Here is a 23,612-nt window from a genome sequence, read left to right as displayed (position 1 = left end):
AATCCAGAGATCAACCCATCTATCTATGGTCAACTGATCTTTGACAAGGAGATGAAATCAGTGAAGTGGGGGAACGACAGCCTTTTTAAATCGTGTTCTGTTCTGATGAGCCCAGTCAGTCTCTGAATTCTGACCTCAGTGCTTCCAAGGCAGCCATTGCTGGTCATTCCCTTGGCCAACAAGGGGACACATCTTCCCAGGAGCAGCTAGCTGGTCATTCCATTGGCCAACAAGGGGACACCTCTTCCCAGGAGCAGTCGCCTCATTTCTCTCTAGCAAATGTGTCTTGGAGAACATGCGGCCGGAGTGATCCTTGGAGGCGAAGGTGATCACGCTTCGTGTCACATACTTCGGACACGTTGCTAGGAGAGGCTGTTCCTTGGAGAAGGAAAGAAGGAAGGCCGGTGAAGGAGAGGAAGACCCTCAACCAGGTGGACTGACACAGTGGCTGGCCCCCTGGGCTGTAGTGTGTCAGAAAGTGTGAGGATGGCGCAGGACAGGACAGGGTTCAGGTTGTAGCGGCTCTGCACGTTGACTTGACAGCACCTAACCACAACAATAATTTTCTAGCATGGCTGCTGGGGACTTTGAACTTCCAACCTTTGAGTTAGTAGACCAGTGGCCCTGATTGTTTTCAAGGCCCTGTGCCTGCAAGTCAGAGTAGTGGCCATTAGAGGGCAGGAGTACTTTCTCACCTGAGTCCTGAAGACCTAGGTCCCTCTACCTCTGGGTTTGCATCTTGAAATGTTGCAGAAGATTCTTAACCACAGTTTAACAAATAAGGACTTTTTTTTCTGTCCAGTAGGTCCAGTATATGCAAACTTCACTTTGTCCTTGACCTTGGTACTTGAAAGCTAAAACTCTAAGGAAAACTCACTGATGTTGGCTTTTCTGTTTTCTCTTGACGCCAGGAGACAAGTTTTCCCTGATAGTTTCCAAAGCACCACCCATTTTAGTGGTACTCATTTTCTGTGTTACTCTAGGAAGATGCCTTTCCTGTTTCTCAATCATTTTTCTCTCTAGACAAGTTATTTACTTTTTTTTGAGCCTCAATTTCCTCATCTGTTAACAGGGATTAAAAATGCCTACCCTTGGATGATTATCAGAGAGGTTAGAAGTGATTTACTCAAACAATTACGCTAATAGATATTTATTAGCATTTTAATGATGTCATTGTCATACTTTGTAAATTATTACAGAGACATTATGCATATTTAATATGAAACAAAGCTTTTAAACTATTTCTTTCTTACTTTTTTTGAAAAACTATAACATTCCACTATCGAATCCTCCATATTCCCTGTCCTTTTCCTGTTTGTATTTGGGATCATATAATCCAGTTGTTTTGTCCAGTTTCCTAAGGAGGATTGTACTTTTCAACATTTTACTTTAAGAAGTCTATTACTATTTATCTTGTGTTTTAGTATTTAAGTTAGAAGATGTTTGTTCCATTTGTGTTACTGGAGTGCATTATTAATCATATTGTTGATGTATTCATATGTCTACTCCCTTCTTTCATGCTTTTTAAAATAAGCACATAAGAAAAAAAATTAAGAAGAAAGCAGTTCCTTTGTAGTCCATACTGGCCCATCATGGCAACTCATTGTGTGGAGTTGACCCTCTCTCCATAACAAGGAGACAGCCAGGCCTTTCTTAGGAGGCACCCTGTGTGGATTTTAACCACCAGTGTTCCAGTCAGGAGCCCAGAGCTGAACCCTCTGCCCTACCTCGAGGCCTCCGCTAAGTGTAGAAATTAGTACATTTGTTCTCCGTCACTGTTTCCAGATGAGACTGTTCATAGAAGAGGAGGACAATCAGGAGTTTATCATGTGGCTTCGAGGCCGGGACACTTCATCAGTCTGAGATGTTATACCTAAATTGGAACAATAAGTGCCCAGGAATAAATTTAAATTCTTTTCCTTTTTGGAAACTGTGTTTCCCTTTCATATGCGTCTGTCTCTGTTCCTCTGTACCAACACTGTAATGACATGAGGCCCTAGTTAAGCTGACAAAGAATTCCCCTTAACCACCCGAGTTGGATGTAACTTGGCCTTAGAGGCTGTTGCTGGTAGGCCTGATGGGGTCCTTGTCAACCCTGAGGCTGTCAGTCCAGGTCACACCACTCACTGGGGGGCAGGGCTGTTTGGGGGAGCCTGGGGGTCGGGTACCCCTACTTCCCTGTCTTACCTGGAGTGTCCTGGTACTGTTTTCAGACAAATGGAACTGCATGACCTCACCCGTTACAATACCTTTGGGGCATGAAATACATTTCACATTTGGACATTTTGTTTACAGTGGCTAAGAAGTGTTTAAACGTGAAAACAGTGGAAGGTAAAACGAGAACAATGGAAACTATATTAAACCTCAACACAATTAAATCTTAGTGTGTTGAAAATTAAGACAGTTGGGTGTGTGGCTGTGTGTGTGTGTGTGTGCGCGCGCGCGCGCACAAGCATATGGCGGACATAATAGCTGTAACGTCTCTGTGGGTGAGGACTTCCTCTCAGTCAATAAAAAAACACACTCAATATTGATACACAGGTATAGATTAAAAAAAGATTTTTTTTTAATTATGTTGTACACCTTCCTCAGGACTTTCATGTCTTTACTCTTTTAGTTCTTTGAGATAGACAGTATTGGATTCTATTTGACACATGAGGAAATGGAGGCACAGGGCAGTGGAGTCACTTGCCCGTGTTTACACAGATGTTGGTAAGTAGCGGTACTTGGATTTGAACGCAGGCACGCATCTGTGATGTCCATCGCGGCTAAGCTGCTATTCAGCATGTCTTAAAATGGAAACAAGGCAGAAAACTTTGAAGAAGTGATTCAAAATTACTGAAAAGCATGAGACATTTTCCCATTGCACTAATCATGAAAATGTAAATTAAAATACAGAATGAAATCTTGTTCTCTGTTACGTCTGGAGAAATGAGAATAAGCTGTTTCTGTGGAGTCGTGGTTCAGGGGTGTAGTTCTTCAGTGGGGACTGGGGATATGAATCCTTAACCACTGTCCCCCCCGGCAAAGGGTTCAGTGGCATCCAGGGTCAACGCTGTGGTGCTGAAGCCACAGTCTCCTGCCAGTGTCAGCCCAGAGCGTGGGCCATTGCCGCAGTCTCTCCCCTGGAAGTCGGGAGAGAGGATGGGGCTTGCTTTGTGTGCGTGCGTGTGTTCATGTGTCAGGCTCACATCAGCTGCACCGACTGGCCTTTCGGAGGAGGACTGAGGTGTGGCCAGTGTGACCTGCCTGTGGACAGGCGGGTGACCGAGAGCTTTCGAACCACCTTAGGAGCTTGCCAGGATCTCAGTGTTGACAGCACATGATAAATGTTGAATTTATTTTATCATAGCCTTTTGGAATTTGAGGAGAGTTTTATAAATTGAAAATGCTCACCTCAACTGTGGACAAGTAATTTTTGCTGTTTGGTTTACTGCAAGATACAGGAAATACAGGGCTAATTTCTTTATTCACACTCAGTAAATGGTTTGGGACAATTAATTTCCAATTGTTTCCCAGTAGAGCAGATTTCCTTGTATATTAATGAGGCGCAGGTGTTAGGCCCCTGGTGTCTGCGTGCCTGGGAGGCATATTTCAGTCGTTTTTCTCGGCAGACATAGGTACGGTTAGGTACACAAGCTTGCCTTTAACAGTTTATCCAGTGAGGCTTTTTCATTTTTTGATGTTTTTTCAAATTCGCCCGCACCTGTTAAAATTTTGAAACTGATCGTGTAGAAAGGAGTTGCCGAGATTTCAATAGTAAATAGCAGTAAAAGTTCAAGAAAGTAGTCTTCTATTCTTCTTCGCTGCCCCTCCTGACATGGAGGGAAACAGATTCACTGAAACAGGTATTTGGTGTGAGAAGCCAGTCTAGCCCACAGCTCACATTTTTTGGTGGCTATTTTTTAGGGCAGGTGTATCTTTGTCACTGGCCAGAGCAGTCATATGCTTCTAGTAATTTACAATTTTTTTCTTGTTTATTCACTGAACTGCACTATCACCATTTTAGAGGAAATAGAATAGCCTCCATAGACATTATGAATTTCAGTAGCTGGCATCATTATAGAGATCTACATATTCATTAAATCGACAGAAGAACTGTGTCCAAAAAGACAGCCATGCATTCAGAAACAGTACACAACGAAATAGACACGTTTTAAAAGTTGCATTCCTTAGGTTTCTTTAAAATGGATTTGCTGTAACAGTCTTCTCCAAGCAGAGGATTTTTAACAAAAGGGTCCTCGTGTGTTTTGGTTTCTGGCTTCTAGGAGAGAGTGGGAAGACCTGTTTGTAAACAGCAATTACTTGGCAACAATAAGGCTGAAGGGGATTAATGGGCAGCTGAGAAGCAGCAGGTTCCGCAGTGTTTGCTGGAAGGTAAGAAGAAAAGACTTCTTTACGGTCTGTGGGGGCCCCCTGTCAATGCCCTACCTGAGGCGGGGAGCCCGCTGCTGGGACCTGGGTCCTCCCCGAGGTCACACTTCCAGGTTCTGGCCATCCCCTGGCGTTCAGGAGACTCGCCCCGCCCCTTGTTTCTTTTATTTTGGTTTGCTCACCAAGTTCATAGACTTGATGTTTCACACTGTTGTTCCTTCCTATTGTGATTAGGAGACTTTCACTCATGGGATGGGTCCCTGTCCCGAGTCCCTGCTGGCAGTGGGATATCAGTGCAGTGACTGCCTGCATGTCCTAGAAGGTGCAGAAGTCAGAGTGGAGGCTCTCCACCCCTGGGGGCTATCCCAGGGACCCTGGAGTGGCCGGTGAGGGCAGGAGTGTCTGGGATGCCCACCTTGGCATGTGCCAGCATTTCTGCACCCTCACCTTGCCTCCTCATCCAGAGCAGATGGAAGGAATGTTTCACCTTTTTTTAAGCTCTGGAAACACAAAGTGGAAGAATGACAAGCAAAAGCGGAAGGAAGTTAAGTGTTTGCAAGAGAAAGAGCCTTGGCTACCCACACTAATAAGAATAGTTGGCAGTTACCTTTTAATTACTGTGAACTAATGTCCCTTTTTGTTCTCCTGTAATTAATTTAGGCTTGGACTCTTTGCAGAAATAACTTCTGTCAAAAGTTTTTAGGGTTATTTGCAGTATTTGAGCATACTAAGTATGCAAGTAAAGACAGTAAGAAACACATGATTTATTAGACACTTTTAGATTTAATAATTTAGATTTAATAATTAAAATACATTTTTCTTCTGTTGGCAGTAAACGCAGGAGACCTGCTGCTAGAATATTTGTACACAAATATTTGTGCCCCACCCCGACTCCCTTTTGTTTAACTTTTAGTGTCCTTTCTGTGCTAAAAACAAGGCCAAATCCAGATTTATTTTAATGCTGTATTAAACTAAATTAAATAAAATTTGTCTTTTTAGAGATGCTTGTTATTTTCATAAGCCGTGGATTACAATTTCTGCTGTAACGGGATCTAGTTCACTTTTAGACTGTGTCCTTAAACTGCTCTCTGTCCGTTGCCTGTTTATTTTAGAACAAAAATGAACCTTGAAATTCTGAACCTTATGCTTATTAATGTCCCTAAACATCTCATTCTTCCCCATTAATATTTACAGCCTCAAGACTCCCAGGGGCAGTCCGGGGGTGGGGGCTCCTATGGGCTTACTATGAAGCCGTACAGATACCTTGATGGTGGGACAGTCTGTTAATAGTTACATGTATCTGAATTATATATACTTCAATCTCCATTTTTTTATCATTCAATTTTAATATTAATCTTGAGGGACGATTGATTCCACTTGTGGTATAGGTTTTGGGGATCTTCTGTTTCTGTTTAATTGCTTTTTTTAATTGCATGTATTATATATATTCCTAAATGTAAATGAATGGGAGCTACAATGAGAGAGATGAATGTGAAAATAGTGTGAATATGAATATATTTCAGTTGGGCATAGAAGTAGAAAAAAAAATCACATTTTACTGCTAAGAGATTTATAGAAATTGTCCTTTCTTTTCTTTTTTTTCCTTACAGCTTTTTCTTTGTGTTCTTCCTCAAGATAAAAGTCAGTGGATAAGTAGAGTTAAAGAATTACGAGGCTGGTATAGCAACATTAAAGAAATCGTAAGTTGACTTCTCGTTAATGGGGTGGTTTTCTTCTGTGCGCTTCAGATCCTGTCGCCTCTTAGCCTTGTCTGAGCATGTGATTTCTGTGTCCCCACCAGCACATCACAAACCCGAGGAAAACTGTCGGCCAGCAGGACTTGATGATCAATAATCCCCTTTCCCAGGATGAAGGGGTAAGGCTTGGCTTGATGTGCTCACTGCCCCTCACCTCTTTACCCGTAAGAATATGCTTGTTAAAAAAAGAAGAATGTGCTCCTGAGAATGTTTACCTGAATCACCGTGAGAGCATGGTTTCTGTGTTCACCGTTTCCTTTACCCACCCTGAATCTGATGGGAATGATTCTCTCCTATATGCATAATGCGACGGGAAGTTTATCCTCTGTTCCTGTGGAACGAGGGTCTGTGAGATCTAAGGATAAACGAGAAAGGACTGGAGACGTGTGGAAGGCCTCGCGGGGAGCTGCAGAGTCTCTGCGTGATAAAAATAGAAAGGACTTCGCAACAGGGCCAGCTCCCAGAAAGAAAGGGAGAGTCTGTCGTGGATCTGTGAAAACTTTTTTAAAAATGTAGCATAATTCCACTTAAAGGATTCACATCTCAGCAGTTGATGCTCATCATTTAGTATGTAATGCAGAGTGTGAGTGTTTCTTCGTCTGATTCATGTGATCAGTATATTGTAGTCTCGTATCTCGTAACTCAGTGCCGTTGAGTCAGAACCAACTCATAGCTGACCGTCCATTGGTTTTCAGAGGCTGTAGATCACATTTGGAGAGAGACGGCCCATCTTTCTCCCCCAGAGCGCCTGGTCAGTGTCAACCGTGTGTCTTTGGGTTGGCACTATAACTCCCTAGCAGTGCTGAGGAATGTTTATCAGCCATCGGGAGTGAATTGATTGTATTTGGCCCCCTATTTAGAAAGGCAGTGGGCCAGCAGTGTGTGCTGGCTTCCAGGTGGGGCAGTGGCTAGATAATATTTCCCTAAATGTTTAAAAGTATAACTAAATTTACATCTTTTTTTAAGTACCTAAAAATAGAGTGAATTATAAAGCCAAGCTTTGAAGAAAACTTTACACCTCTTTCTACTTGTGCTGGGAGTCCAAGGCTGCTTATTGCTAGAACTCTTTGGCCTCCGATCACTGACATCAGCCGAATGGATTGGTAGTCCTGGCAGACTTTGTTTCATTTAAATAGATTATAAACAGATTGTTGTTGTTATGTGCCATTGAGTCACCTGCAACCCATAGCGCCCCCATTGCCCCAGTAACTGTATCAATCCATCACGTTCAGGGTCATCTTCTCCTGCTCTGTCCATCCACCCTTCTGCGCCTGATGTCCTTCTCCAAGGACCGGTCTCTCCTGGCCACATGCCCAAAGTATGTGAGACAGAGCTTCAAAATTCTAGCCTCCAAGGAGAGACTTGGTTTCATCCTCTCCCACCCGAACTCCTTCTAGACAAAGAATATAGTCTTATCACCCTGGAAGGATTGCTATTATGTGAAACACTTTTTGAGGTTAAGCTAGATTTTATATACTTTATCCTTGAGTTCCTTATTTGCAATGTGAAATCATGATTCTGAGAAAGGTAAAACTTACTAATTTAAATTAATAGTTTTCAGTAATAATTGTTAATCGTTGGGGTTTTAAGCTGATTGTTCTCCTTATTTCAGAGTCTTTGGAACAAGTTCTTCCAAGATAAAGAACTCCGATCAATGATTGAACAAGATGTCAAGAGAACGTACGTAGAACAAGCAGCTAGTTCCTCTCAGTGACTCAAATGGTGTCACCGCTTTGGAACTCGAGTAAAAAGAAATTCTGTCGGGGAGTCTTAAATGAATGCAATATTCTGCACACACAGGCCTATATTTTATAAGAAAGACTTCTTTTCCGTTCTTAGAGTATATGTTTCATTGTTCAGTTTCTCAGAAGACCGTATTAAAATGCTGATTATCTTGTAATTTGTTGCTCTTGCCGGGTGCCTTGAGTTGGTTCCCAGCCTTACGTGCTCCGTGGACAGGGAATATGCAGCGTCCTCGTTCTCCTGAACTGTCCTCGTTCTCGCGGCCCCCTCGAGCCCATCGTGGCCATTGCTGATGTCCCCTGTGTTAGTCCAGCTCATTGAGGGCTCTCCTGTGCTTGTGCTGAACTTCTTTACCAAGCACCTGGTCTGCCTCTCGGGACTGTCTTCTTCTGATCATAAACCAACACGTGTGCAGTGACACCTCGCCATCCTTCCTGCCGAAGGGCTCTGTACCTACACGCCTTCCGGAACTGCTTTGCCTGGGCTCTGGCCCTCAGTGGTGTATTCATGTTCTTCAGCACCGTAATTCCAAGGAACTAATTTTTCTCTCTTTCTTTACTCATTGTCCAGCTTCACAACCATATAAAACAACCAGAGATACTACCATGCGTGTGGGTCCTCCTTATGCTTTAGCGTTTAAAAAACAGCCTAGAAAAAAAAGAAAAAAAAAAAAAAAAAAATAAAAAAAAAAAAAACATCCTGGCAGCACCCCAGCCTGCGTGCCATTTGAGTTCTTGACTGGTGCTTCCATGGGAATTGATTGGGAGCCCAAGGAAAATGAAATCCTTGGAAAGCTCTTGTCCCTGGTTATCGTGATGTGGTGGATTGATTCAGTGGTTAAGGATTTGTCTCCTGGATACTGAGCTATTGTCCGTACTGCACAACGTCATTTTGAATCTTCACCAGTGTTTCTTCCTAAGTGTCTCCAAGCGGGGTTCGATCCTCTGAGTAGCACAGGCTATCGATGCTATGCTATTTGAAGCCTCTCACTTGGAACTCCACCAGCTCCTGGAGCCTTGTGTTTTATCCCAGCTGCGATTTCCTTTCATAGGCATTTGCTCTCATTCATTTACTGTTCCCCGAGATACTTACATGTCTACCCGGGTTTTTATAAGGCAACTCTGTGTACTCCTTTCTTCTTCTCTTGATGTCATTCAGTTTTGTGGTGTATACGTCCTTCAGTAATGCAACCTATGTGGACTCCATGTTCTCCACCCTGTGAACTCTTAAGGTGCGCCCTTCCCTCTGGCTTCTAGCTCCATGTCTCTGGCATCATCCCTTCCCTTCCTTTAGATTCTGTGTGTTCAAGATTGAGCCCCAGATTCTTCTAACATCCATTTCTGTCTTTTCTCTCTTTCCTCTCATATTAAATAACTTTTTGGTTTCTTCATACATTCTGTCTTTTCATAATTTATCTAGTTTCGGGCCTTTAGTTTCATTATAACATACCTTGTCTTAAATAGTCTGTCAATTCAAGTGGGTTATCATTAAGGTCATACTTTGACTCTTGACTTTTTTTTTTCTTTTTCCTCAGCTTCACCTGGAACTTGTACATAGGCAGTTAATGATATGCCTTGTTCTCATTGATGATATTAAACTTTTTCATCTCCTTCCATAGATTTATTAATTTGCTTCCTTTGTGTCCCTTCTGGTGAGGTCATTGTCAATAGTGGCTGGTTATGTTGTTAATAAGGAAAGTATTTGTGATGAATCAGTCATTGCAACTGCATGGCTCTGTCATGTGGCCTCTGATGTCATTTCTATACCAGAGCTGGTATTTTCCAGCTCACGATCCTTCCCTTTTGTTTCCAGGTCTCACTTTCTGGTCCGCAGTGGTTATCAGTTCATGGTCTTTATCAGGCTGCACAAACTGGTAAAAATGTTGCTTTCTTCATCATTGACATGCATGCTTTGGGCATAATAAGTTTTGTCAATTTTTAATAATTAATTACTCAAAGCATGTGCTTTTATTTTCTGACTAAGAGCATATTATATAGTAATTACACTGGTATCTCTAGGAAAATTTAATTCTTGCTTTTTTACATTTGACTCTCTTCTGATTGAATTAACTTACAGATGTCATGCCTGTTCCCACTTTCCTTATTTCTTAGGTTTTGAAGTAACTTGAGCTGTTAGGGAACCTCTTCTCTGGCTTTCCCATGTGATTAAGAGCGGTGACTTATTTAAAACTTAACATTATGGATTTTACACGTTAGACCTTATTTTTTCTGGTCACTTGATGGAAAGGAGATGACATTTGTTTTTGTTGTTGTTGTAATGTGCGACTCGTAGCAATGCTAGGTCCAATAGCCCTAAATCCTGCTCTATCCAAAGATAAATTCTAGCTGATACATGCTATGATCTTTGCCAAGTTACTTCCAGCACATTTTCCCTCTGGTTTTGTCCTCAGTAAAATGGGGATAACACTGAGTACCTCAGGGGTTATTGTAGAGCCTAAATTAGCTATGTTTCAACTGTAAGCAGTAACACATTGTGTAGTTTTTAGTGACTGAATCGCTGGGATATGTGAATGAGCCAGTTCTCTGGAAAGCACTGGTGTCTCGTGATGCTGCCCACATCCTCGTGCATCCCCGCCTGGCTGCCCTCCAGTCCATGTCCACAGGAAGAGGACTGGTGTTCTTAGGAGGCCATGGCATCTGGTCCCTGACATTTCTCTCTCTCTCTAGTCCCAAACACTGTGGGTAAGGACTGTGGTTAGGCTCTGCTACGTATGTAATTAGTCACTTTCTACTTTAAAATGAAAATGTGTCAGAGGAATCAGAGCCCCAGAGAAAACCGGAAACAGAGTGGATTGAGGTGAGTGAGGTCTTTTGCATTAGCTTGACATACTCACTTACCTCATGGATGGTGAAGAGATTGAGATTGTACACAGCTTTAGTTTGCTTGGCTCCATAGTCAACAGTCTTGGCACCAGCAGCCAGGAAATTAAAAGGCGCATTGCCATGGGAAAGTCAGCTGTTAGGGACCTCTTCAAAGTACTGAAGAGCAATGGTGTCTCTCTGGAGACTAAGGTGCGTCTGATACAGGTCATGGTCTTCACAATCACTTGTTATGCATCAGAGAGTTGGACAATGAACAGGGAGGACAGAAGGAGATTTGATGCCTTTGAGCTGTGGTGCTGGAGAAGAGTATTGAGAATACCATGGACTGCTAGGAGAACAAACAGATTTGTCCTGGAAAGGGTTAAACCGGGTGGCTCCTTGGAGGCAAGGATTCTGAGGCTCCGTCTAACATACTTTGGACATGTTGTGAGGAGAGACTGGTCCTTGGAGAGGGACATCATGCTTGGGAGGGTGGAGGGACAGCGCAGGAGGGGAAGGCCCTCTATGAGGTGAATTGATTCAGTGACTGGGATAATTGGGATGGGAGTGTCAGAGACAGTGCGATTGGCACAGGATAGAGCGGAATTTAGGGCTTTTGTACATAGGGTCGCTATGAGTCGCAGGCGACCCGACGGCACATAACAACAACAACAACTCGCTTACCTCAGGAGGAGTACAGACCGCTAGGCCTTCTCTTCCACAGAGCTGCCAGCCGAGTCTGACCTGCTGTTCTCTAGGTTGGGGAGCTGTCACTGTACACCACTTGCCATACCCGGGCTTCTTAAATTCAAATTAGTGGGAGATTATATACCCGGGCTTCTTAAATTCAAATTAGTGGGAGATTATATGCACTTTTCTCATATTCATTGCTTTTAATCCATTTTTTTTGGGGGGGGATACTTCATTTTTTTGCCTCTTAACTAGTAAATATTTTTTTTAATTTTTTTCCTGATTCACATACAGTAATTTATTTTCATTGTGTTTAATTCATGGACTTTTCTTTTCTTTTCCTCTCCCTCCCGCCATTCACCAAACTCTCCTAACTAGTGACTCTTGTTCAATTACTTGTTAATGATTTAGTGTCATTGCCTTTGGGTTCATCTATGTGTTACAGCCCAACTACTGAGTATAACTAATATTTCTCATCATGCCACTCACTTGCTTATTCCCTAATCTCCAAGCGCCCTGGTGTGCAGAAGAATGGGCTTGCCCAGGCCCCCTCACACACGCCCAGCCCAGTTTCAGACCAGAGCCTCTGGGCAGGTTTTGTGTTTTCCTGATTCGGCTCTGTGCTTGTACTCTCTTCTGTTGGAATTCCGTTCCTCTCCACCAATCCCTGTTCCTCACAACTGATGCTTCACGCTCTGAGTTCATCACTGTGTCCAAGCATTGTTGTCCATGCTGCAGTTAGAAAGAATCGTTGCCTGTTCTGTGTTCTACAGGAAACTCTCATGACCTAGTGGTAGAGAATTCTGTCACCTCGGTTCAGATCTACCTGCAGCTCTTGGGACAGTGTGGGCGGTCTCCCCCTGTGCTGTGTACAGCCGTAGAAACCAGTGAGGGGCTCAGCTGTGAGCCACTTCTGTCTCGGCAGCATATAGCAACATATTTTTCTGGAGCCTTACTTATGATATTATTTGCTTCTGTTTGGTCATCTTTTGTTGGGAATGTGTTCAGTACAGTTGTATCCATCTCACAGCGTGGCGGGCCCCGGAAAGGTTGAGTTCAAGGTTCCATGGGCCTGTTACAAGATCAAAGTCAAATAAAGAAAGCAGGCAAAATAAGACAAGCACAAGGGGAAAGAACCACAGAGACAAGAAAAATGTGGTTACAGTCCAAGGGCTGCTGGTGCGGATGAGGGACGCCCCTGGGGGCACGCGGGGCCCGAGGCCTGCTTTGTCACTGGCCACCACGAGTGGACGGGGCGGGAGGTGGCAGTCGTGGTCCGAGGCCTGCTTGGTCACTGCCCACCACGAGTGGACTGGGCAGGAGGTGGCAGTCGTGGCCCGAGGCCTGCTTTGTCACTGCCCACCGCGAGTGGACAGGGCGGGAGGTGGCAGTCGTGGCCCAAGGTCTGCTTGGTCACTGCCCTCCACGAGTGGACGGGGCAGGGGCTCACTGCTCGGTCCATCCTCATGCCGGCCACTGATCACTGTGCTTCAGTTAGCAGCATCTCCATCACCTTCTCAGGCACTTTTAAAAAAAGTAACAGTTATCAGCCTTCTAGTCTTGGTTTCAATGAGATAAGTTGATCTTAGAAGGTGTAGTTACTGTCACTACTAAATGTATTCGATTTGGATATGTCTCAGTGTTAATATGATCTCCACTTTCAACTCATTTTAATACTCCTTTATTCCTCTAACCCTTTTTACCTCTGAGGATTTTACGTTCATTTCAATTAATTACTCCTTATCGCAACTAATGAGATTGCTATTATTTCCATTTTTATTCTTAAAAAACACTTATAATCTCAAGGTAAATCAAAAAGCCTCAATTTATAGCATTTCTAATTCAGACCTCAAGTTGTCCAATCTGAACCAGTTTTTCATGCCTTGGAAAGTTAAATGAAATTCTGTATTATTTAAAATGATGGTAAATGATGGGTTCAGATTAAAATACCATTTCTATATTAAATGCCAAAGAAGTCTGTTATTTGGTCTGTCAAGGTCTAGTCTAAATATATATGTACATACAGTGTCTCTAATATCATTTGCACATTAACATATTTGTAAGCTATTGCCAAGTAGTCTCATCTTTCTTCAAATGTTCTCTCTCTCCTCCCCCCTCAAATAGTGAGATTCTCTAACTTACTTCACTTTTATCATTATAACTTTGACTATATTTAAAAACTTGTCTGGTTGGTCGTTGGATTTGCTCACCCCCTCCAGTTTCTGGTCTCTTGTGTTTCTGGTTACTGTAGCTAACACGCCAGGCAGCTCCTGGATCATTTAATTAGTCTCTTTCCTCCTTGAAGCTCTTAAGATATGGTTACATTTTTAGAGTTCTCATCTCAATGTTTCCTTTTCTATATCCTGAGCCTGTAGGCCAAGCCTAAGACACAGTTTCACATAGCCCTTTAATCAAACTTGACCTCCTTCCCATTCTCTTTTGTAGCGTTACATCTGATGTTTGATGTGGATTCATTTATAATTCTTAAAGTTACCCTTTTAAAAACTCTGTTAATGTCTTCTAATTTGTTAGGTTAGGAACTATCCACATGTATTTGTTATTATGTGCTGTCAAGTCACCTGCAGCCTACAGCGACCCTGTGTACAAGCAGCCCTGAAGCCTGCCCCGTCCTGAGTCAGTCTCACTGACTCCAACACACCAACCCCCATGGTTCTTTAAATTAAAATGAATTAAACTTTAGAATTCTGTTTTTCATAAACATTAGCCACATTTCTTGGGCTGTGGCCAGCTGTTTTGGACAATTCACACACACACACACTGTGTTTTCATCACTACTGGAAGTTACGCGGCCCGGTGCTGTGATCATCTGTGGATGATATAATATCAGTCATATAAGATGTAGATATGGGAGTTGTATTTCTTATTCCTAGTAAGCATTTAGAAATTGTTTATGTTAACTATTTAATTTTATTGCCTTTCTCTGTATTAAGAAATCACTGGAAATTTTTATAGTAATAGTTCGCAATTTGACCTTTTAGTCAAATGTAATTATCATGTAATATGCAATTAGAAATTAGGCTCTATAATTTTTCTTATATTGAAGAAAACAAAATTAATTTTACAGAAGATACCTGTTGAATTTTTTTTTTAACTTAAAGTTTATCTTACTTATAGATTGATTTTGGAGAAATATTGCCAGTACACTGGCCCAATATTGACTTTCACACTTTGGTAAAAAAGTTAAAAATATCCAAAATGTTGGTATCTTTTACACAATTTTCTCCAAACCCATTAAAAAAAAATTTTAAATAAAAAGCGAATTCCTCAGGGAAGGAAGATTTTTTTTTACAGGCAATTTCAGAGCAGAATTGATTTTAGTGTGTGTTAATGCAGACAATCTGCCCAGTGTTAAAATGTTAAAATGAAAAAAAAAAAAAGAAGAAGAAGAAGGAAAAAACCCGACAAGCTGCCATCTTTGTGTGATCACAGCGAAGTAGCAGCTTGTGTTTGTATTTGCAGTCTCCGCGGTGGACGGCAGCACACGCGGGGCGGGTGTGCTTGGCGTCGTGTTGTGATTTGATTTCCTGTAGAGTCCACGCTTGTGCACACACGAGCAGCCCTCGCAATATGCACTTGTTCACAGCCGAGGAAGTGGAAACAACAACACAAGCCGCTCGCTCAGAATTGTCGGCAGCGTGTGTGTGTGTGTGCGTGTGTGTTTCTTAAATATTAGAGAGAAACAGATTTTCAGTAATACAAGAAACAATGCTTCTGTCAAAGGCCTGTAGACCCTCCTTACTTGATGACATTGAAGGTGGTGGCACACATCTGTACGTATGTGCACGCTGTCCTGCCCCCGTGGAGACGTTTCTGTTTCATATTTCTGTTCCGTTAAAGCATATAAATTCTCACCAGACATTCTTCTGGTTCGTTAGTGGTCTTGGCACTTTTGAAGAATGGTTGCTGTCTCGGTGACGTGCTGGCTGTCCTCCTGTACCCTGGTCCTTGAGCACCCGGGCATTAGTGCGTGGCGTCCGGCAGCTCCGGCCTCTGGAGCTCCTGAGCCGTCACGTTCTCCGCTTGGTTATGTTCCGGTTGTTTTGACACTATTATAGTTATGAGTCGTCAGGCCATAAGGAGGCTGACGTTGGGATAACTCACCATGTGTAGGAGTCACTGAATCAAATCATGGCTCTGTCGTGTAAATGTTCACCCCAAACCTTTTTTTGAAAAGGAAGGTTCCTTGACTGGTAAGGGAACATCCAGTCTTGAAGTATCCCCAGGAGAGAAGGATCACTCCCTGTTGTGTAGAGTGAGGCAGGCTTGCACGTCTTTCAGTCCAGTTTGCTATTGAGAAGAATGGGAATTCCAGCACATATAACTGTGCTGACACCCAAAGTCTAAACTGACCAAGAAGCAGTTGCTCAAACAGAACAACGAGCTAGTGTGTGCTTTCAAAGCAGAAGAGGTGTGTGCCTGGCATGTACTGTCCGATCGCCCCTGCTTGTTCTGTACCCTGAGCTGAACACCTGAGAAGATAGACTGGACAAAGAGGAGTAGGGAGGGCGTCAGGACCGGAGGAGAAGCTAAGTACACGGTCCTGTGCAGACGGCACCGCCTTGCTTACAGAAAGTGAAGACTTAAAATCATTTACTTAGACCCAAGACTACAGCCGCCTCTGTGGATTACACCACAACACAAAGAAATAGAAACCCTCCCCCTGGCCCCCTCAGCACCCTCATGATAGACGGAGCACACATTCCACTCTCCTTCGCTGGTGGTGATTCTAGAGGGAAAGAGCTGAGTAGAAGCGGTACGGTTTTGTGTCATCACCTCAGAAGGATGGTGGTGTATGAAATAATTGTGAGGCAGTTTTCAAAACGCCCTCACCTTACATTCAGCTCCCCAGTGCTTGCTGACTATCTTGCCCACTCTGTCCACCTGGAAGGAGAAATAGAGATAGAACGCGGCAGGGACGTTTTGGGATCACACCTTACTTTTGCTTTCATTCCATTGACCAACGCAGTCACATGAAAGTCACAACTGAAAAGAAAGCTGGGACGTTACGTGGAGCTTCGTGCATGGAAGAAGAGCTGGGGGTGGTGGGGGCAAACGGTTGACCAGGAGGACAGGACGGTGACGCCAGCCACCCCGAGCGGGAAGCTCAGGGCCAGAGAGCGGTGGGCGAGGCTCCGTCATTCCCTCACCAGATGATTATTCCTCCCTGTGGCTTTCGGTTTGATTTTCAGTATTCCTTTACTAAAACAATAAACCACAGTTAGGTGTAATAGTTATTTTGGTGTTTAATATCATTCTAGGGAGTTTACATCAGCTTGTTTTAAATTTTAGAAGAGTGCTTGTTTTGCTTTGCCTTCTGAAGTCAGGCCATAGCGTAGGTATTACTCCTTCAAGAATCTGTGCTGGTCTGTCTACTGCTTGATTATAAAACCTCACCAAGGCTTTATTTTTCCCCTTGGGGCATCATATTGAATACTTGCATCTTGAGTAATTCATCTGGGCCCAGTGCTTTGTCTGTTTTAATACTTCTAATTACCTAATTATGTGCTAAATGCAGTGACAAAGCCCTCTATCGTTTACTTTTTTCCCCCTTAACCCTTTTCTTGCTTAGGAAATACTCCTTTTGTTTCTCTCCTATCTGAGAAGCCTTGCTCACCGACAGCCCACGTGTTTGCCGGCGGCCTTTATTGTCTGTGCCGTGAGCTGCGTCTTACCTGTTGAATGTCGCTCCCACCGACTCCCTTCAGGAGCTTGGCTATCAGCACGCTCAAGTTCACCTTCAGCTCTTGCCCTCACACTCCTGGGAGGTCAGGCAGCCACAGTGCACACACACACACAACCGTCGGCTTAGCAGAAGTCCACTTGCCAGAAGTCCATCTTGCTTTTGTTCTCATCTGTGTCAAGTTGGAACCAACTCATAACTGACCCTCCGGCGGGTTTTCAGAGGAAAGTCGATTCTGGCATATGAGGAGATCACCCGTCTGTCTTTCTCCTGCAGGGATTCAAACTTACCACCTTTCGGTTGGCAGCTCATCTCTTTACCCCTGAGCCACCAGCAGAGTTAGTGGTCATTTTATCATTGGTAGATGGTGGTGTAGACACGTCTGCAGCAGGTGTCCGTGAGCCAAGGTTGTAGCAGTGAACGATTCTGTATCACGCACTTGCTCATTGCCTTTGAGTTGGAGCTGGCCCACAGCTGCACCTGTCTCGGGTTTTCGGCGGCTCAAACCCAGTGGGAGGAGATCGCCCATCTTTGCAGCCGGGGTCCTCGCTGGATTCTGACTGCCGGTGACGCGGTGTGTGTGTGTATTCACCGCGAACCGCCTTGTGTGCAGTGCCCGAGTGTGTGCAATGCCAGAGCTCTCACACCCATGGAGGGAACGTCCCATAAGTAACGACTTGATGGAAGAAGGAGTTTCAGAACTGCAGAGTCAGCTTTACAACCTCACATGGCTAAGGAAGACCAAGGAAGAACGGGGGCCTTTGAATTGTGGAGTTGACTAAGAGTTTTGAATGAACCAGGCCCCACCAGAAGGACTTGCCTCTGTCTCAGGAGAAGTGAAGCCGGAGAGCCCTGTAGCAGCAGAGCGAGTAAGACCTGGGCTCGTGTATTTTGAGCAGTTATCGGTCAGGAAAAAAAATCCCTGGACGAAGACATCATTCTGGGGGAAACAGGTCAGCCCAGAAAGGAAGCCCTCAGGGAGTTAAAGTGACTCGGCGGCAGCCGCAGTGGGTGAAGGCAAGCGGGGGTGGCACAGGGCCCGACCAGGTTCCCTCCGTCACTGTGAAGGTGGCTTGCTGTCACCTACCCACTCTGCTGCGTCCTCAGAGGACTCTGTGGGCGCCGAGGGTGAGCCTTGGCTGTAAACCCCAAGGTCCCCAGTCTGTACCCCCACCACTTAGAAAGAGACAGGCCGGATGTCCGCAAGGGCCGCAGGGCCGGAGCTCCGGGGAGCACGTCCGGTCCGGGCTGGAGGGCAGCTGAACTGGGGTCAGCTCCCCAGCAATGAATTCAGTTTGGCTTTTAGTGAACCAGGATTTCAGGGCACTGAACAGCAGGTTTCCCAGTATGGAAAACAACAGGAAACCCCTGCAAACATTGTGTGCTTCCCAGTGGAGGCCTGTAACCCACTTGCTTAGTTATTTGGTGTTGGTGGCCGACGCCGTCAGCTATGCCTTATAGTGACTGTATGGTCAACAGTGTGAGCCTGGCCCTGCCCCTCCCATTCTCACAAGACCTGATACACTCGAGGGCGTCGTTCTAGTCACTCCGTCAGTCCATCTTGTCCTCTGTCATTACTTTTTTGCAACTTGAGTGGGCTGCGTAGGTCGGCTCTGCCCTGTGCGGTGTCACCCGAGAGCCTTGAAGACTGGGGCCTGGAATCTTCTAGCATCTTGCTCCACCCCAGCCTTGCTGTTGGTGGTGTGCCGTGGCGGGAACACTTCCCCGTGGCGTTTCAGTGAGCTGCCTGGCTCCTCACGGCATGCTGGGTAGGTTCAGGAAGGGGTCCAAGAGAGATGGCACGGAGCAAGCCTCGTCACAGCATCACTCACACCACATTTTATCCATGCGAACTCCTCGGTGCTGCTGCCGTGAATTCCAAGGCAGGAGAATTCGATTCCCACTTTTTGATGGGAAGACTATGAAAGTACGTTCTAAAACTGTCTCACCACCCATGGAAAATCTTGTCAAAAGGTGACCTGACTCTGCTGAGCTCTTGCAGTCTCACTGACCATATTGTATGAGGTGTGGTGTTGCTGTTTTTGTTGTTGTGTACCGTAAAGCCAGAACCAATCTGTAGCTGACCCTCTGGGGGAGATTGCTCATCTTTCTCACACAGTGCAACTTGTACCTTCGGGATTGCAGCGCAGTTTCTTGCCACTAGGCCACCAGAGTGCCCTATATGAAATACAGGGCTAAGAAACAAGTCAGCTAACACAGTGAAGGTCCACTAAGTAAAGCCCAGGATGTGCACATTTTCTGTAGGATACAGGATCTGATTTCTTGAACAAAGGCTTTGTAAGAAGTCAGAGGAAAGAGCAGAAGGATACATTTATAGAGTAAAAGTGTGTTTTAAAAAACAACAACAGCAACTTCCTTTATATAGACATTAATTGGATCTTAATGTGAATGAGTAAAGATCATTCAGAAGAAATAGAGCATTTATTGAGATGAACACTCCCTGCTTTCTAGTAGCATCGTAAGGATACTGTGGCTGTTTCTAATGCACCTGGCTTTTTGTGCAGGGCCCCCAGTCCCGTGCATAGCAGCTCTGGGAGCAGCAGATGAAAACCATGCCGTGTCCACTGCCATCCCATGATGCCTGCGTGTTCCAGCCTGGTGTGCTGTCACACTGCCACACCATCTCATCGAGGGTCCTTCTCCTCATCACCGTCCACCTTTCCCACCATGGTGTATTTGTCCAAGGCCTGTCCCCTACTGAAATCACCACCACAGAATGTGAGACAGTTTCACCCTCCTTGCTTCCAAGGGGCACCCTGGTGGCACTTGTTCCAGAATTGATTTGTTTGTTCTTTTGAAACTCCACAGGGTTTTCACTACTTGTTGCCAACACCTCAATTCTAAGGCATCACATTTTGTTTTTTTGGTTTTTTCGTCTTCCATAGCCATTGTTAAACTCTACCCTTATGCATATGAAGCAATGTAAATGTCATGGCTTGGATCATGCACACCTTAGCCCTTAAACTGACCTCATTGCTCTCTAGGACTATAAAAAAGGTCCTTGGCAGCAGATTTTTCCCACTGAAACACATCTTTTGATTTCTGGACAGCTCCTGCCCTGGGAATTAATTATGGGGCCAGTGAAATCATTGACACTTTCAATTTTTTTTTTCCTCTGTCCGCCTCACTTACTTTGGGCATGTAGCTGGGAGAAATTCTTCCTTGGAGAAGGACATCATGCTTGGAAGGGTGGATGGACAGTGCAGGAGAGGGAGGGAGACCCTGGATAAGATGGATTGATACAGTGAGTGGGGTGATGGGAGTTGGTGTGTCAGAATTAGTGAGAGTGACTCAGGACAGGGAAGGGTTCATAGGTTCACTGTGCATCACAGGTGACTCAACCAACAACATTCTGTGACAGGTTTGGAAGCAGGAGTGGCATCCACTTCCTAAACAACTTGCCTCCGGAAACTCTTATCAACTTTGACAAATGTCGATAGTTGAAGAAGGGCTTCAGGCCTTTTTTTCACAGGGTCGTGTTTGACTCAAAGGCAGTCAACAACAACAGAATCGATCATGGTGATGTCGGTTGGCCCATTGGTGAGGATTTTTGCCTTCTTGATGTTGAGATATAAGCCGCATTGAATGTTGTAGCGTTGTATCTTCTGCAGCAAGTGTTTCAAGTCCTCTTCACATTTATCAAGCAAGGTCATGTCACCTGCATAACAGGTTGTTGATGAGTCTTCCTCTGATCCTGATGCCACGTTCTCCTTCTTAGAGTGCAGCTTCTCAGATCGTTTGCTCAGCATGCAGGTTGAATAGGTGTGGCCTGAGGCGCACCATTCTTGATTGTCAACCACGCCCTGTTCCCCTGGCCAGTCCATGATGGAGATTGAAGCCGCAGAGCGTCAACCACGCCGTGTTCCCCTGGCCGGTCCATGATGGAGATTGAAGCCGCAGAGCTCTGTGGACAGCAAGACTCAGACCTGCTGTTCACAGGGTCGCTGTGACTTGCAATCACCTGGTGGTGGTTGACACTTCTCTCTCTTGTCTCTGATCCTGGTGTTTACACTGCATTCAGATTTGATGTCTGCAAAGTTTTGTTGCAGAAAACTTGCTGTGTGGTGTAAAAGCTGTGTGGTCTTCATCAGCTTCCTAACTTAGGTTTCTTCTGTGTGACTCTAAACTCAGGGCACTTTGCTGAATGCGTTTCGCTCCCCAGTACTGCCCTCCATTCAGCAGATAGCAGCCTTCTCCCAGCCAGTGCTTCTTAGTACAAGCACAGACACCGCCATCCACCATCCGCCATCCGCCATCCACAGTGAGGCTTGATGCTGGGATGCCGCACACATCACAGTGGAGCTTCCAGCTCGGATTAGGAGGAAGTCTACTTCCAGTGAGATCAACGAGACATCCCAATCTACTTCCCACGCATCAGTCACCTGATTGATAACCGGTCAGGGGAGGAAGCAGACTAGCCAGTGTTTCCTTTTCTTTGGCTTGAGCTCACGGCTTACTGGGAGGCACCCAGCACCAGCAGCCTTTCCCTGGCCCGTTCATAACAGGAGAGGCAGCGTGGCATGTTTTCTGCCCTGCCGGCTGGGCTACCTGGGTGCACTGCAGCCTTTAGTGATTGATCTGTGTCTCGGCTCCTTACCAGCTAAGGACTTCACAAAGTCTTCAAACTCTCTTTCAGCCTGGATCTTCACAGAACTTGAGCTCTTTTTCATACTTGTAAAGTAACTTCAAGAGGCAGATGGCCTTGTCTTTGCCCTGCAAACAAAACTGTTACTTCCTTTTGAGAATTCCCCTGTATCTGTCCTTCTTACTTAATTATGCTATGGATTCTTCATTAAAATTGAAAGGACAGGTTGTACTTTTCTTTAAATAAACCAAAACAACAGAAAAACCAAACCCCCAAAAACAAAGCAAAGAAGCAAACCCAAACCCTGGGGTATGACGAAGCTTCACGTATTGAGGCTTCAGCACCGTAGAGCAGAATTGTAGGTGGGCTCCGTCCTGTCGTGCGCTCTGGTACACCTGCTAATACAAATGTTTGTTGATTGGCTACTTGCTAAATGTGGATAATTTCAATTTCATCTACCTGTAATTTAATTCCTGTAGATTTCTAGTTATTTAATCTTACAAGTGGTTGGTATGCATTTAAATTAGTAAGTAATATAGTAATATAGTTTACATTTTCAGTAGTTAGTTATTGAACTCTTACTAAATAGTTTGTAAATATTTCTTTTTTAATTTTTTATATATTTTGTAGAATTTATTAGCAAAGAAGGCATCTGAGCACGGACTTCTCATTTTTGTAAAGGTTTTGATTACTGCTTCTGTCTCTTTCCTTATTATAGCTCTTCCAATTTTTCCATGTCTTTATGTTTCTAAGAATCTATCAATTGTATCTAGGTTACCTAGTTTATTGTCTCCTCCTCTATGATTTATTGCTACTGACAACCTGGTGAAGGGTCAGCTGTAAGTCAATTCCGACTTGACTGCACACCGCAACAATAGTAGGAAGAGACTTTAAGACACTACTCTCACCAAAGGATGGATCAACTCAAAAGAAACTTATTGAAGATGTGGAAGAGCTAAACTAAACAATTACCATAACTTGACCTTGTACATGTACTTAGGGTACAGTACACTATGAACCCTAAACAAAGAGGATAGGTATATAGTGTAGTGGTAGAGTCAGATTGGAAGTCAGTTGACATAAGGAAAATCAATAACAAAAATTGTTTAATAATTGAAACATTTAATGTACGTAGGTTAAATGTTGGAAAACTAGAAAATGTTAAAAATGAAATGGAATGTGTGAATATTGACATATTAGGCATTAGTGAGATGCTATGGACCAGCTTTAGTAGCTTTGAATCAGATAATCATATGGTATACTATGCAAAGAATGAAAAACAGAAGAAGAATGGTGTTGCATTCATAATAAAAAAGTCAATTTCAAGTTGTATCCTGAAATACAATGTTGTGAGTGTTAAAATAATAACAATCAAGGCCTGTTAACAGGACTATTATTCAAATATATGCTCCTATATCTGGTGCCAAAGAGGAAGAAATTGAGAAATTTTACCAAAATTTGCAGTCTGACATTGACTGAACATGCAGTCAGGATGCGTGTAAATATTTCTTGGCAAAGTGAATAAAGCAGTTTTTAGTACTATACACACACACACACACATATCATCCTTTTATTGTAAAAGTTGCACAGGATTTGGTTGGACCAGGCCAGTAGAAAATTTCTAGAAGGTAAATAAGAAAAGGGACACCGGAAGTCACTAAGTGGTCCAAATCTTGAGATATGGAGCCCACATAAGGACAAGGTTAATCCCCGACCTGAGGTCATTGCAGGCCCATGGCCACTGTGCTGGTCCAGCTCTCCGGACCCCCTCAGCCCAGTGACCTGCCCCTCAGGTTCCCAGGGCTGCAGACGTTTTCAGAAGCAGACAGCCTCAGCTCTGGCCTGCAGAGCAGGTGCTGTGTTGAAACCCACAGTCTTTTGGTTGATAGATGAATGATTAGCTACAGAATCACCAGACA

At 44.2% G+C, this 23,612-nt stretch overlaps 1 protein-coding gene across 1 annotated transcript in view; it reads left to right on the top strand.

Moving 5' to 3' along the window:
* TBC1D5 (TBC1 domain family, member 5) overlaps window positions 1–23,612 on the top strand; it is a 303,171-nt gene that overhangs the window by 81,796 nt on the left and 197,763 nt on the right. The window contains exons 3-6 of the mRNA XM_006883338.1: window positions 4,269–4,377; window positions 5,985–6,074; window positions 6,176–6,250; window positions 7,744–7,811. Of these exons, the coding sequence (XP_006883400.1) occupies window positions 4,269–4,377; window positions 5,985–6,074; window positions 6,176–6,250; window positions 7,744–7,811 (342 nt within the window). The remainder of the gene's footprint in view (window positions 1–4,268; window positions 4,378–5,984; window positions 6,075–6,175; window positions 6,251–7,743; window positions 7,812–23,612) is intronic.

Source organism: Elephantulus edwardii, unplaced genomic scaffold (genome assembly GCF_000299155.1).
Source record: "Elephantulus edwardii isolate Elephantulus edwardi_28Jun2011 unplaced genomic scaffold, EleEdw1.0 scaffold00027, whole genome shotgun sequence".
Taxonomy (NCBI): Eukaryota; Metazoa; Chordata; class Mammalia; order Macroscelidea; family Macroscelididae; genus Elephantulus; species Elephantulus edwardii.
This window is presented reverse-complemented; position numbering and strand designations above follow the sequence as displayed.